This window comes from Natator depressus, chromosome 1 (assembly GCF_965152275.1).
Source record: "Natator depressus isolate rNatDep1 chromosome 1, rNatDep2.hap1, whole genome shotgun sequence".
Classification (NCBI taxonomy): Eukaryota; Metazoa; Chordata; order Testudines; family Cheloniidae; genus Natator; species Natator depressus.
Genome location: NC_134234.1, coordinates 123,702,574 through 123,718,364, shown reverse-complemented (window position 1 = coordinate 123,718,364; position 15,791 = coordinate 123,702,574). Strand labels below are relative to the sequence as shown.

The following is a 15,791-nucleotide window of genomic DNA, read 5'->3' as shown; positions in this document are numbered from 1 at the left end:
TATGAGCACCAAAGTGTGGCCCCAAATCAAACTTTCCAAAGGAAATTCAGTGCAGTCCATAGGTCTAAATAAGTTGATCAGTATAAGTAACCACAGCTAGGAGGCCAGCTGAGAATACTGCTACTGTTTGGCTTATTCCACCTTTGAGTTGCACACCCAGCTAGTCTATGGCATAGCCAGGAACTGTGCCCCACTCTCCTGAGTCTCAGTACAATCCCTTAGCCATAGGAACTTCCTCTTCCTGCTTTATTTCTCTCTTTTCCACTTATCCTTCCCTCTTTGTTATTACAAAGAAAAGGAAGTATGAGAGGTAGAAGGGAAAAAACGAGGGGGTTGGAAGAGGCATGAAATACAAAAAGAAAAGGAGTACTTGTTTCACCTTAGAGACTAACCAATTTATTTGAGCATAAGCTTTCGTGAGCTACAGCTCACTTCATCGGATGTATACTGTGGAAAGTGTAGAAGATCTTTTTATATACACACAAAGCATGAAAAAATACCTCCTCCCACCCCACTCTCCTGCTGTAACAATAATCACTTTAGATAAGCTATTAACATTTAATGCAAGTGAAAGATGGCAAATCCTGACATGAGAGTTCACTTCCTTTGCACTGCAGAAACTTTCATAGAATCACAGTGCATCCAACAGTGATGTACAGTTTATATTTTCAGGAAGAAAGCTGAGTACAAACCAGGCCGGTCAGACATTATGTTAAACATGCAAAGAATGGAAAAGTACAAAGTCTGACAGCATAGAAACAATGTACAATGCAAGGAGTATAAGATTTCCACAGTTGCTTTCACATGCTATTTCTTGTTAAACGTGTTAATTACTTTAGTCCCCCATTTAGAGTCAAGAGCCAACCAAGAGTCGCATTCAGACTAGCAGACTGTCAATCCCTGTAGCAGTCGTGGCCAAATTTACTGACCCTCTGAGCCACATAACACTATCTTCAGAAGTTCGAGAGCCGGGGTTCACCAGCTGGGCCTTGGAGCTTCAGCCCTGTGGGATGCGAGGTCTCAGGGCTTCTGCCCCACTGGAGGCGTTTGCCAGGGGTCAGGGCTTCAGGTGCACTCCCGTTGAAGTGCTGAGCCCCAGCAAGCACACCCCCAAGGGGCTGCAGCCCCGAGACCTCCCTCCCTGCTGGGCAGAAGTCAGAGGCAATGTGTGGGAGGGACACCGTGGGGTCATGTGCTCACCCAGATTTTTGCCAGGGTTTGCTGGTCCCACTCAGTCACATGGTGTCGCCAGGGCTCCCCTCTGCATGACAGCTGCTGGAGCCAGCATGCTGGTAGCTGCAGCCATGGGAGAGGCAGCAGCGAACAGCTGGGAGCTGCAGGGAGAGCCACTGCTTTTGCTGCTGTCTCTCCCCACAGAGCTAAAGCAGGGCCCCTCCCTGCTAACACCTGGGAGTTGCAGGTGGGTCTGGTAGGTGGGGCGGGGGGGGTAACACGAGCTGCACTTTACTGTAAAAGAGCTGCATGTGGCCTGCATGTAGGCTCAACATACATAAGGAGTGAATGTTCTAACAGTGTATTGTTGTAAAAAAAGAAGTGACAAGGTTAACTATGAGCGGGGTCTAGTAAAAGCTGATCACCTCCCTGCATTCATACATCTAACAATAGACAAGAAAGAGGAGACAGAATTATTTTCTTCCTAAAATGGCATCATAGAGCTTTCCTGTTTTCTTGACTTGAATCTCTCTGAAACCAGCTGCAGTGAGGAGTTTGCTGTACTCGGCTGGTGTTCGTTCTTTTCCTTCAGTCTGAACCAACATCACCAGAGAGAAGAGCTGGGCTTCTAAAGGCCCAGTTTTGTCTTCATTCAGAAGTGTTTCAACCAGCAGCACTCCGCCCCCTAGTGGGATAAAAAGATTTAAAACATGTTGATTTGTCAGAGAGGGACACTAAAGCTTATTTTCCAACTGCATTTTTAGGTATTTCCGTAACCTTAGAGATCCCCTTTATATTAAAAGAAAAATCATGTTATATTGCCACAGTAGTTCATGAAATAGCTAGAGGGATTCTATGCACCAATTAGCTATTATTTCCTGCACTTCAAAGTAGAGAGTGAAGGGGAACCTATTAGCCGTGATTGAAACATTTATTGACTCCGGCAGAAATGAACCAGAGGTGTGGTTGCTCGGCATCTCTGAAAGTCAAGCCCCATGGGCCAGAGTTTTAAAATAAAATAATTTAGGCACCTAAAAATGCACATTGGCAATTTTCAAAATTTGAATAGATGACTATCAACATCATGAGGCACCTAAATAACTTTTAAAATTTGGCCTTGCTTGTCTAAAGTGTATGCCCAAACCTAGAGGCTAGGGTTGCCAATTTTGCATGGACGTATTCATGGAGGTTTTGTCAGATGTCAGTCTTTAACTAAAGATTAATCTTTAATTCCTGGAGACTCCAGGACAACCCAGGAGACTCGGCAACATTACTAGAAGCAAATTTTCAAGTTGGCCATTCTTATTCATGTGTCCTGGATGCAAATCACTCATGTAAAAGGAGAAAGTCTTTCATTAAAATGGCCCTTTAAAAAAACCCTGTCCCAAACAAATGATGCATATAAGTCTCTATTTTGCAAAGAGGAAAACGTACCAGGCTTGCAAGCCTTGTGGATTTTTGCTAGTAGCTGCATACACTTGTCTTCTGCCCAGTCATGCAGGGTCCTAGCCAAAATGTACAGGTCAGCTTCTGGAATTGGATCTTTAAAAAAATCTCCTGTAACAAAAAGAAAACAATGCAAAAAACAGGCCTGAATAAGCAAACATTTTTAATCTGGTGTTGCAAGAAGTATAAGCTTGCTCCAAAACTGTTCGTGAGACTTGCTGGGAAGCTACACTCTTCTGCCTTGTCATGCTGAGGATTCATAGCCCACTTAAGGGGCAAATCTCCCAGTATTGGATAATTGGTGATGTGCTCTTTATCCAGCCACTTGTATGCCAATTTCATTTCTCTCTCTCTCTCTCTCTCTCTCCCTCTTTCTCTCCGTTTCCTGTCTGCTTCATCCATATAAGCCATCTGTCACACTTCTCTGTCTTTGCTTTTAGGTCATCCCCTCTCCCCTCCACTTTTTCCCCTTCTTCACTGCTGGGTCCCCTTTCTCTTTCTCTCCCCTCCTCTCCTGACCTCCACCCTCCAAAATTAACAATTTATTTCTATTTAAATAGTAAAACTAGACACATAAAACCAACATACCCCCACATTGGTGTGATGGATGATGCTATATAATTGAGGATAACTATATTTATTATAGCTGGTATCACTATTATGCAATTGCAACAAACTTTGTACAAAGTATGTCACGTAAGATAACAATGGAAAAGATACATGCTAACAAATCCTGTTTAAATCCATGTATCATCACTGTACGTGAAGTTATGATATTGGCTATGTATTTGTATCTCAAATGCATTTGTTCTTGGAGTGAAGCCCATAAGGTTGTTTACATCCAGTCTTGACAGCCCATTGTGGATGCACTATCCAAGTGTGGAAGGGCTATTGGAAAGAATCAGCTTTCCAGATAGCCTCTTCATGAGGATGACTCAGACAGCAAGTAGCCAATGGCGTCTACTGTGATTCAGCAAAACATGTCTGGCCATGTGATGGGGACATGTGACCTAAGAATCCATGTTGGCCAGTAACTCTCCATGTAGAGGTACAGCGGGCTTGGTTTGGTACAGTAAATTTCCAGGCACATGGCAGAAGGTATTAATTACAGCTGAGAGAACTCCATCTTGCCTTATTCCTGCTCCAAACTTCTCTGCACTGTGGATTTATAACAAAAGAAGTATTTTAAACTAGGGACTGAGGCCCTTCCAAGCTTTTGGAAGTTTGCCAGAGAGACTTCTGCAAATCTATGGACTCTTATATCAAAGCTTCAGACCTGATCTCAGGAGTTAGCAACTGTTTGTAATGTGTACATCTTTTACCTGTTTTAGAACTCTCTTCTTTATTTTTAATATATTCTTAGTTAGTGTGCTAAACATTGACTGGCAGCTTGATTTTGGTAAGATCTGAAATATTTAGTGACCTGGGATCTGTGGCTAATCCTTTGAGATTGAGGAACCTTAAAGTATGGGGAAGTGGGTCACACTCAGTAACCTCTTACTGTACAAGACCTATTTGTCTGGATTGGGAACTAGGGGCTGGAATGCTTATGGGGACTGCATGTTTCAGCTTCTTGTTAACCAGTGTGGTATGACAGGAGCTCTTTTGTTACTGGGTTGGTGAATCTAATTAAAGAGGAAACCACCCGGCAGTGGGTCACATGTATATTGTAACATGACCCAACAGCATTTATCCCTTCAAATGTTACATGGATGTCTTTATGGGCCTTTGTGCCCAGTCACATTGCACTAATCTACACAACCTACTATTTTCAACTGTTTAGCATGCTTTGAACTGCCCACAATTATTCAGTGAAGCCACATCCCTCCTCCCCCCAGGGTGACACCAGGAAGGGCTAGGAAGGCCACTGCATGGAGTTTGTTTCTTTTCTTTTACATTGCTATTTAATAGGGATAATGTTCAAGGACTTGGAATATATTTGCATCCTTGGCAACTAATAGCTCAGCTTCTTCAAGTCCACAGGGTGTACGTTGCTCATTACACTCTGTTATCATCAAACATGGTCCCTTCAGCACATTTTTCTTTGCAGATGAGCACACACAAAATGAACCCAGTTTACCTTCATGGAAAGTGATCCGACGTTCTTCTGGGGGTACAAAACGCTCCTTTGCCACTTGCACTACTTTAGGTAGGTCATAAATTGTGACTGTAGAATTTGGGTACAAAGAAATACATTCCTGGGCCAAACCACCTGCACATCCTTATAGTGAAAGTGAAATACAGGGTAAATGCTCAAATATAACAATACTGGTCATTTTTATAATAGCTTCCATCTCAGAAACTTAGACTGCAATGAACTCAGACTCATGCTGCCTTGTGAGATAGGTTAACGTTAGTATCTATTTTTACAGAAGGAGACACTGAAGTACAAAAAAGGTAAGTGATTTGTTCATGGTCTCCCAGCCTCTCTCTGGAATAAGACCCAATTCTTCTGCTTCCCATTCCTGTGATCTAACCACTGGACCATAAAGGGTATTGCTTTAAAACAACATAGTATGATGCAACTACAGCTGGCTGGAAATTTTCAAAGGAAGAGTGTTTTCTTTCAAAGAAATAGCCATTCTGAATATGAAATTTTTGTGCAATATTGACTTTTCCTAAGTTTTAGTTTTCATGAAATTTTTATGACTTTTTTAAATAAAAAAAATAACTAGAAGTATTTTTCACTGAAAACCTGTATTTTGATAAATAGGAAATGGAGATAACCATTTCAGTGTTTTCCATCAAACATGAGAATTTAAACAAATAAAATCGAGTCTGTTTTGAACACTGGAAAACAGAAACTTCATTTTTTTAGTGAAAATATTCTGAAAAATTTTCCACCAGCATTAGATGAAACTAAAACAGATAGTCCATTCTTCTGTTTTAAAGTTCCCATCTTCAGTCATTAGGAAGTCATGTAGCATAATAATAATACTTAGCCTCTTATATAGTACTATTAAACTAGATGATGACAATGGTCCCCGCTGGCCTTAAAGTCTATGAGTCTATAGAGCTATTAATCTATAAATATCAAAGCACTTTACAAAGGAGGCACATATTGTTATCTCCAGTGCACAGAGGCCCAGAGAGGGGAAATGACTTGCCTAAGGTCATCCAGCAGGCCAGGGACAAAACTGAGATAGAACCCAAGTCTCCTGAGTCCCAACAGAGTCACAATCAGCAACGTCGCTGCTGCAATGCATTAGAACCCTTCCCTACAAGCTGGCTTTGAAAAGCCCTTGCCTCCTCTCATTAGGGTTACACCAAAGCCAGGTCTTGGTATATAGGAAATGCCTCACTAAGCCATGAGCAAAATAACTGAATTGTAAAAAATGGAAAAGATTCACATCTAGTATTCACTATTCAAAAAGTTACCATACCGACGTTGTTCAGGATTAGATTTTGTTTGAAACAAACCCCAGAGGGGGAAAGAAACAGGTGAGGAGCTTAAGCTGAGTTAGTTTACATTAAAAGGACAGCATATGTCAAGGTTATTTTTCCCCCATGATATTTAAATTCATTTTTTCTCACTGTTTACAACAATGAACTGAAAACTGACCTGGTTTCTCTGCTTCCGCTGCTTTTGCTCCATCCCACAAGCACATGGGTTTGTTCCTGCAGAGCTAGTCATTTGCATAAGACTGCGGGCAGTGAGCATTCAACAACGGCCTGCTCCAAAGATCAGTGGAGTCAATGGGACAATTCCCATCAACGATTTTAGGGTTTGGATTCAGACCGAAAAAGGGCACAGAAAGGTTTTCTGTATAAGGACTTTGCAAACAGAAAGAAGGGTGGGAGGGAAGCAAGTGGTCCACATTTTGAGCCTACCAAATTTAATAGTGACTCTTCAATGTTAATTCTATACAAACAGCCACCAAGAACACTTTTAAATCCCTTGTAATAAAAACACTGATTCCAGTCTAGGAAGCAGAGGACTGAAATCTCAAGGCAACCAGTACATTTGTCTTGGGGAGAAGGCAGGAGGGGGGAAAGGGACTTTAAGTTGAGTTCAAGTGATGGGTGGGGCGTGGGACAATTTGGAAAGATTCCATGGCTATGAATACGTTAAGCTTCAGGATAACTTACTTACTTTCAGCTTGCCTGCCCTACCTTGCCAGCAACCCATCTGGTGAACAGTTTTCTGGGTTCCTCCAGCTCCCTGGCTTCTCAGCAGCTCCTGTGGTGGGGTTGCCCCAGAGCAGAGCTCCCAAGAAGCATCTTCCATTTGAGAAACTTTGAAATATTCCCCCTCTGGGAACATTTTGGTGTTTCCAAAATGAAGTATTGCAGAATTTCTCTTCTGCAAAAATGTTTGAGATTTTGGCTTTTCATCCCAATTTGGGATACAGTTTATTTCTAAAACCTTGAAACTTTTGCGGTGTGAGATTCATTTTCCCAGCCAGATCTACTTAAAATGAAATAGTCAGAGGGCAGAACAGATCATGCTTATGGACCTTGATTCACCCAGGTGCTTAAGCATAGGCCTATCCTTAAATACATGATAATTCCCATTGAGGCTGAATCAGAGCCATGGGCATGGAAAGAATCCAACAAATGTAGTCAAGAAAACTTTAAAATAATAATACATGATAGTGAAAACACCACCACCATCATCATCATGTAGCAGATTTTAATACATCACTTGGCTCACGAAAAACACAGAAGTGATTGTGGTGTGACTGCAGAATTTTTACATCCAAACTGTAAGGCTATATTTGGTGGCATAAAGGAAATACATTGGCAGAAGCTGTTCTAATGCTATGAATGGCTCCAGCGGAAAATTGTCATCAATATTAGTCAGAAAACCATAGGTAAGGCCATTGCAAGGAAAAATAATGCACAGTTGAGGCGAGCTCCAGCGTTTTTGCTACCCAAGCGGTGAAAAAAAACACTTGCCATTGAACGGGGAGGCGGAATCCTGCCCGCCAAACACGGAGGCGGAGTGATGGTGCAGCCGCCGAATTGCCGCCACCGCCAAGGGTGGATTGACGCCCCAGAGCCCGACGTCCTGTCGCCCCTTTACATTGGCTGCCCCAGGCACCTGCTTGGTTCGCTGGTGCCTGGAGCCGACCCTGGTTGAGGCTTTCTGAAAGGCTTTAGAGCAGTGGTTCTTAACCTGAGGTGCACACACCCCCTGGGGGTGCGAGATGCCCTTTCTGGGGGTGCGAGACATGCTTTAGCAGTTGAGAAGTGAAAGTGGTCAGAACAGATTAGCCAGACTTCATTTCTGCTTTCTGTGTTTTAGAAACTTGAGAGAGCAAAACAGCAGGGGAGAAGTAGAAATGGAGATTGCGTGGTGCTATAAATCCTGACAGGATTGAAATACAGAGACAACGTTAAAGCTGTTTGGGGTAAGAAGTATGTAGGCAATTCATCAACCTGAAGTCACTGAATGAAGTGAAGAATAGCCTGGAAGCTGTTCTGGTAGAATTTCTTAAGCAATGGCAAAAGAAAAACCTACCAAACCAGTGAGAAGGAAAATAAGCTGCTGCTTAGATCTATGGGATTCTTTAGACTGAGGGAAACATTCCGCTTTCTAATGCTTTTATCATTTTCATATTTTTATAGGACTTTGGCTCAAAATGTAAAATGCTTCCCTTGTGATTGATCCTGGCCATGTAGTCTGTCCTGTTTTTCCTTTACTCACACAGGTCGAAGAACAAGTGCAATATGTATCCATAGCTTACCAAAGAAAACAGTTCAAAGTTTTGATGACACTTACCTCCCAGATCATAAATGACCGTGAAAGCTGAAAGGTCAAATGCAGCAATCACATCTCTGCCACAAATACTCCAAATTGCATTTAAACCATACATGAATTTGATCATCTCTTCTTCTGATCTAGTCATTTAAAAGAACATTATTTGTAGCACAAGTAAATTATGACACATTCATTGATGGCGAGCATCATATAACTTGTGCTTTTAGCTGAAATACTGTATTAAACTCTGTTTCTCGGCCAGCATGCACAATCGTCTATTTTGACCACTATTAAAATGAACTTACATTAACAGATATTCAAAATATTAAGAATAAATCCACCCTGTTTCATATTCCTACATTTTAATAAAACTTACTGAAAGTTACACTTATCTAGCAGTGTGTTATGATGCTAAGCCTAAGGGTCTCCAGCTGTTTTTCATTTAACAGAATTTTCCATTATACCAAACATTGTACATAGCACATTGTTCATGACAGGTTGCCAGTAAGAACGTGATGTTTAGATACCAAGGTGATGAGCACCTTAGACATACCAGAGAGTCTCAACACTGGATACCAATGAAATGACGGGGTTTTCATGTGAATAGGACTAATCATCATATATCACAGTCAAAGTGGTAATACAAAATAGAAAAGTCATCCACATAAAAGAAAAGCATAAAACTCCCGACACTAAATTGATTATTACCTGTAGAGAGCCCCAAAGATGTCTTCTGATGAAATACCAAATGCTCGCTCATACTGGTTTTTTCCATCTCTTAAAGAAAAATAAATACGTGGTATTTGTATTTTAACACCTTACTGCATTGGTGACAATTTTGGCTTATTAAGGTACCTATTTTATTCAACTTATTAAGGTCAAGTGTTACCCTTTGTGTTATTGATTTGATCAGCGATTCTGAAATCGGCCACCAACCACTTTTTGTGCAGCCACGGGGCTGCCAGCAGTGGGTACTTCAGCCCCAGGGTGGCAGGGCTTCAGGGGCCCCAGCACTTCAGGAGGCAGGGCACAGGGCCACCTGGGGCAGCCAAGCTCCCAATCCACATCCATGGGGAAGCAAGGCCCCCAGGGCAGCAGCTGCAGCCAGACTCCCATCCCCCATCTGGGGGCAGTGGGGTCCCCTGGGCTCCAGGCCCCTGCCCCTCAGGCTATCTGACTTCGGCCCCCATTCCTGAGACAGCGGGGCTCTCAGGGCAATGGGGCTTTGGGGGCCCCCAACGCTTCAGCAGGTGAGGCAGTAGGACCCCTTTGGGGCAGCCTAGGTCCTGGCCCCCATCCATGGGGGAAGTGGAGCCCACAAGGGTAACGAGGGCAGCTGGGCTCCCCAGCCCCTGGTGACTATGGAGCTCCTGGCCCACAGGGCAGCATGGCCACCATCATGAGTTGGCTGCATCCTGAGACCACCAAAAAAAAAACATTGGGGCGGGGGAGGGAGAACCCCTGGCTTGATCATTCTGAAAGCGGTCTGTGCCACAACCAAAAGATTCAGAAAGGAAATCAACCTTTACTTTGTTATTATTTTATTTTCATTATTGGACACCACTAAGAGGAAGGAAACACAACTGCTATTTGATGTACCAGAGACAGGGCTCAGATCCTCAGCTGGTGTAAATTGACATAGCTCCACAAAGAGCTGTGCTGACTTGTACCGGCTGAGATTCTGGCCCAATATACACTGACTTCCTCACTTTCTTCTGCCTTTGGCAACAAAACCAATTAGGATCCCTGCAAGCATCCCTCAGCAACTATTCATCATCATTTGCCTGGCCAAGGGCTTCCCTCCACAGAAACTGTTGTCATGAATAAATGTTCCCCTTGGGACACACCAAAGAAGCATAGTATAGAAGTGTGTTTCCTGAATCTACAGTGAATTCATCCACTGAAGCACTAGCAAACATAAGCTCATGTAGTAATAGTTCAACACGCTTCCCAAACAATTACCTGTCAATGTCTTCATTTTTTCTTGTTTTCCCAGAGACACGCCTCTTCCTGAGCAGGTTCACAAATGTAGCAAAATGCTTTATTGCAATGGGTTTTGGCACATGAATTTTGTACAAACGACAAAAGATTTCGTCTCCTTACCTCACAGCATCTGTCAGGTAGTGCCAGCACAAATAGATGGTTTTGGAGTAGTACATCAAATTATGATACTGAGACTTGGGACTTGATTTTGTAAGGTAGAGGCTGAAAAGCTCTGTGTTCCTGTAAAAGGCTAAAAGGAAAAAGAAGGTAAGTTAACATTTACAAACTTGTCATTGCGCAACGCCTATTTTACAGCATAATCTTTATAACAAGAACAAGCTGTAGGAATGCAACCAAAGCAACAAAGAAACTAGATAGGCCAGAGATGGGGGAGGGCCCGGGTGCACGCATGCATAGCATACCATATCTACCCATCAGATTCTGCAAGAACTGGAGTGAAGAATTGCAGGATGTAAAAGGCACACCCCATTACCACCACCATTTCTTTGTGAAAGTAGATAAATCATACGGCTGTGGTGGCGTCTCTTTCCACTATGCTTTTTAGTGTTTGTGCTCAAACACACTTTATTTAAACAGTAACTCCTAACATACTAGTCTTTTTTGGCCTGGTGAGGAAACCAACGGGAGAGTTAAGTCCCCAGGACATAATTCCACCCACTTCTGAGGCCATCTACCGCTACTGAATTTCAGTATTCTCATTGGCTGATTATGGGAGTCATCTCAAAGATGCAAAGTTTTGGGTTCTAACTATGCTTACTATATGTCTTTAATGGACAGACATATAGGCTGCTATATGTGTTCTCTCTTACAACAGAGGCAAACTCCCACTGAATTCAATGAGAGGCAGATTAGGCTTTAAATCTATTCCTCCACTGTGTGTGATGGCAAGACTGAGGGTCTGGGCAGCTCCAGGAGAGTCTCTGTGTGTGCTCTACACACAGGCAGCTGCCACAAAGGAGAAAAGTTCCTCTGAAGCATCCAGCTGAACTTCTATTAGCAGGGTGGATGCTGCCTCATTTGTGTTCCTGCAACTGGCCTGGTTGCCCTGGAAAGGGTGTAGGTGGCTTCAGAAGTGGCCACAGATTTCTAAGTGCTTGTCTACATGGTGAAATGGACTGGAATAGCTGTTTGGAAAAAGCTCCCCATGTTGACAGCTTAGTTTAATCCATTTTGGAAGTGGATCAAGCTAAATGGAACAAGCCAACTCTTATTCTACCGTGGAAAGGCTATAGCACTTTAAATTCCCCCATCCTTATTCCAAAATAACTTCCCCATATAGATGTTGCCTAAGAGAAGAGAAAGTATTTGTAAAAAGGCCACTCTTCATGGATGTGTGTCACAGCAGTCCCCCTGCTATGCAAACAAACACAGTAAGAATAAACTTTAGGACCCAGTGTACCAATGGGTTTATATTAACCCTTAGAACTTGATTCCTTGATTGCTTGATTCCCATGGAAGGACTGGAGAGAGGGTCTTGATAGCTGGGAGGGTGTGTGTATGTGTGTGATCTATGAGGAGCAATCTGAGAGGTTGCAAGTAAGTACAACAAACGTGAAGAGGTTTGTGTCACGGGGCCTGGCACGAACGCTGAATACATTTGTCATTCACTAATTTAAACTGATCATTTGGAACTGCAGATTTTTGGAATTATCCAAAGGCAATGTTACAAGTTATTTATTGTTCGAAAACCCCGCTCATAACAACATTTGTATGCTTCCTGTGTTTAATACAAATAACTTTTTAAAAATGTTCTTGTTTGTTTAAAGCATGCTACTGCTGCTTCTGTAGGTAGATAGATATTGTATCCTGTGTGAAAGTAGAATGAATTATATTGAAATTATAATTCATTAAAGAAATGCTACTTGAAGGGTTTGTTGAAATATAGTTGTCAGGAAGAGAAACATTAAGGAGTGTGAGACAATGGGTCCTCAAACTAATTAACTTAGAGCTCCTACTGAGCTAGGAGATTGGTAAACGTTAGTATGCAAGTAAGATATGTATGTATATTTGTCAGTTTCTGCTTTCTTTTGTCTCTTATGTTAAATTGGCTTTGGCTTAGCTGTATAAATAAGTTATCTTGAGCCCCAGAGAGGGGCTCACATCTGGGTGCATTAGCAAGGCGCTTTGCTAATAAACAGAGTGGTCTGACAAATTATGTGAGTCCTGAATCTGACTTTGACACTAGGGTGACCAGATGTCCCGATTTTATAGGGACAGTCCCGATTTTTGGGTCTTTTTCTTATATAGGCTCCTATTACCTCCCACCCCCGTCCCGATTTTTCACACTTGCTGTCTGGTCACCCTAATTGTATCTGGTACAGTCTTTTCCTGCTCTCTGTGGGCTTTTCTCCTCATTTCTCCCTACTAAATAGTGTACTGCGGGCACAATTCAGGCTGAAAGCGGAGAACGCACAGCAAAGAAGTTTCTTTCTATACATAGGATTTTCATTCAGGGTTACTTTGTCTGAACACATCTCTTTCTAAGCTATCTGTAAATATTTCTAAAGTACACTTCACACTGCAGAGTTCCAGACCTTCAGCCAGTGTAAACAGGCATAGCTCTGTCAAGTACAATGGAGTTCCACCAGTTTATACCAGCTGAGGATCTGACCTCTTGTCTTTAGCTCAGGAAGTCTGAAACTGCACTTTATGAAATAAAGATAATTAATATAAAGATATAAAGACAATTGGCCAAGTCAGCAGGAGAGCTTAAAGAAATCTAAATTAGTGCAACCAATACCTTCTTCTAGCCTTCACACTATAGATATATATTTACACATCTTACAACACTCTCTTAGATTCCCTTACAGATGCTTAGTCTCAAATTCCCTTCCCTTATGGGTAATTACTATTGCTTGTGAATTTGGTCCAGTGAGTTATTATCCCTAACTTGAATAGCTCAGACACTTCTGAGGCCATCTACTGCTACTGAATTTCAGTATTCTCGCTGGCTGATTACGGGAGTCATCTCACAGATGCAAAGCTTTGGACTCGTACTATGCTCACTATATGTCTTTAATGGACAGACATATGGGCTGCTATAGAATGTGTTCTCTCTCTTACAACAGAGGCAAACTCCCACTGAATTCAATGAGAGCCAGATTAGGCTTTAAATCTTGTCCTCAGCTGTCTGTGATGGGAAGACTGAGGTATGGGCAGCTCCAGGAACGTCTCTGTGTGTGCTCTCCACCGGGGTGGCTGCCACGGAGGAGAAAAGTTCCTTTGAAGCATCCAGCTGAACTTCCATTAGCAGGGTGGATGCTGCCTCATTTAGGCTTCTGCAGCTGGGCTGTTTTCCATGGAAAGGGTGTAGGTGGCTTCTGAACTGGCCACAGATTTCTAAGGGCTTGTCCATATGTTGAAATGGACTGGAAAAGCTGTTTATTAGAGCTCCCTGTGCTGACACTATTATTGTAGAATATCAGTATCCTTTTCCAATTTAGATTAGTCCATTTTGGAAGTGAATCAAGCTAAACTGGAACAAGCCAAGCTAAACTGAAACAAACTAACTCTTATTCCAGAATAAGAGCATCCACCAGGGGAGCTACTGTGGAATGGCTATAGCACTTCAAGTTCCCCCTTCCTTACTCCAAAATAACTTCCCCATGTAGACATGGCCTAAGAGCAGAGAAGGTATTTGTAAAAAGGTCATTCATCTTTTATCTTTATTTAGCAGTCCCTCTGCTATGCAAATACAGTAAGAATACTCTTTCTGACCCAGTGTACCAATGGGTTTATATTAATCCTGAGAGCACTGCTTGATTCCCATGGGGAGGACACCTAGCTGTGATGGAAGGACTGGGGAGAGGGTCTTCATAGAGCTTGACAGCTGGGAGAGACAGAGAGAGAGAGAGATTAATGCAGCCGACTCTGAAAGGTTGCAAGTGAGTACAGCAATTGTGAAGAGGTTTGTATGCATGGGGCCTGGCGCAAATGCTGAATACATTTGTCATTCACTAATTTAAATTGATCATTTGGAGCTGCAGATTTCTTACATTATCCAAAGACTATGTTATGAGTTATTTATTGTTTGAAACACCTCTCAGAAACAGACCTTCAGGTGGTGTAAACAGGCATAGCTCCACCAATTTCAGTGGCGCTCCACCAATTTATACCAGCTGAGGATCTGGCCTAATATCTTTAGATCAGGAAATCTGGGACTGCACTTTATGAAATAAAGATAATTAATATGAAGATATAAAGACAATTGGCCAAGTCAGCGGGAGAGTTTAAAGAAGTCTAAGTGTAACTAATACCTTCTTCTGACCTCCACACTATATATACATTTACACATCTTACAACGCTCTCTTAGATTCCCTTACAGCTGCTTAGACTCAAATTCCCTTCCCTTATGGGTAATTACTATTGCTTGTGAATTTGGTCCAGTGAGTTAAAGAGGTTCTTAGGAGAGGTAGAAAAGTGACTATGCATCTGTTTTACTCTCTTACTCCTACCAAGTTCAGTTTTTGTAAATCTGCTGCATTGAGATTTTTCAGATCACACTGTACCTCTTCCCTCATTCTGGCATTTTGGCGTTTAATATTATAACTCAGTCTCGCACAAGCTATTTAATGAGGCCTTAAAACCAACAGTGATTTAATTGTTAGCCTTCTCCCTTCCCGACAACATTACCTCCTTCACTTTTCATTTCGACTCCCAGGAGCTTTAATCCCACACAGGCATCAAGTAACCGTTCCATTCCGCTGGCGCTGGTGCCCAAACGTTCAGCAATGGCATCTGAAGACAGGGGCCCTTCTGACTCCAGCAATAGATCAAACACTCCCAATTCACAGGCGGTAAACATAATCTGAAAGCAAATGGGGTGGGGCAGTGGAGTAAGAGAAAGTGCAGATGCCCCCTGATGAGTTTTAATATAATTTCCAAGCATTATTTGTATTCTTACCTTTGAGACTAAAAACCCATTGTTGTATTGAAATAAGATCTGAAGATAGTCAAGGTCTTGTGTGGAGCTCATTTTCCTTCAGCACATTGTGAGAGATCCTCTTGCCTTTGTTGTTTAAATAAGCTAATTTTCCACTAGATACAGATCACACTGGATAGTTCACTTAATCTGATTGGTCAGGGGCTTCCCTAGCCTCTTCCCCAAGGGGGTTGGGGCCAAGGTGTGTTGTTCTGTCCCATCTAGTGGCACAGAGACCATGTAGAGAGAGAGATAAAATTAGTCTGCTTTACAGCCTTAGCTAACAGCCAGTTGGCTTTTAGCTCACGCAGTAGAGGCTCGTGCACTAAGCTCTAGAGGTCCCACTTTTGATCCCACCCCCCCCAAGACTGGGTTCTGTTGGCATTATGTTGGGACAGTGCCAAATTATTATTATGAATTACTGTGATTGATATGAATGACTGTGGTGAGCATGAGTTTGGTATGGCTTGGTATGTCTGAATTTGCGAGAGGATTCTGGGAGCAGGGTTCTCTTGGCATCAGACAGTTGGTACTGAAATTTAG

General features: G+C 42.4%; 1 protein-coding gene across 1 annotated transcript; it reads right to left on the bottom strand.

Annotated features, from left to right (window-relative positions):
- Nucleotides 1-1,426: 1,426 nt before the first annotated feature.
- LOC141982980 (acetylserotonin O-methyltransferase-like) lies at nucleotides 1,427-15,335 on the bottom strand. The gene is made up of 8 exons (XM_074945608.1): nucleotides 15,231-15,335; nucleotides 14,960-15,134; nucleotides 10,427-10,556; nucleotides 9,032-9,100; nucleotides 8,345-8,463; nucleotides 4,700-4,840; nucleotides 2,608-2,730; nucleotides 1,427-1,858 (listed from the first exon to the last, which is right to left on the bottom strand). The coding sequence occupies exons 1-8, from the start codon at nucleotides 15,300-15,302 to the stop codon at nucleotides 1,647-1,649; spliced, it is 1,041 nt and encodes a 346-aa protein (XP_074801709.1). The 5' UTR covers nucleotides 15,303-15,335; the 3' UTR covers nucleotides 1,427-1,646.
- Nucleotides 15,336-15,791: the final 456 nt, after the last annotated feature.

What these genes read in the sequence shown, in the direction of transcription:
- LOC141982980 (XM_074945608.1), bottom strand. Translation starts at nt 15,302, where the DNA reads ATGAGCTCCACACAAGACCTTGACTATCTTCAGATCTTATTTCAATAC. An exon ending in ATGGGTTTTTAGTCTCAAAG is followed by an intron (nt 15,135 to 15,230) that starts GTAAGAATACAA and finishes ATTTGCTTTCAG; the next exon opens with ATTATGTTTACCGCCTGTGA. An exon ending in CCACAAGGCTTGCAAGCCTG is followed by an intron (nt 1,859 to 2,607) that starts GTACGTTTTCCT and finishes TTATCCCACTAG; the next exon opens with GGGGCGGAGTGCTGCTGGTT.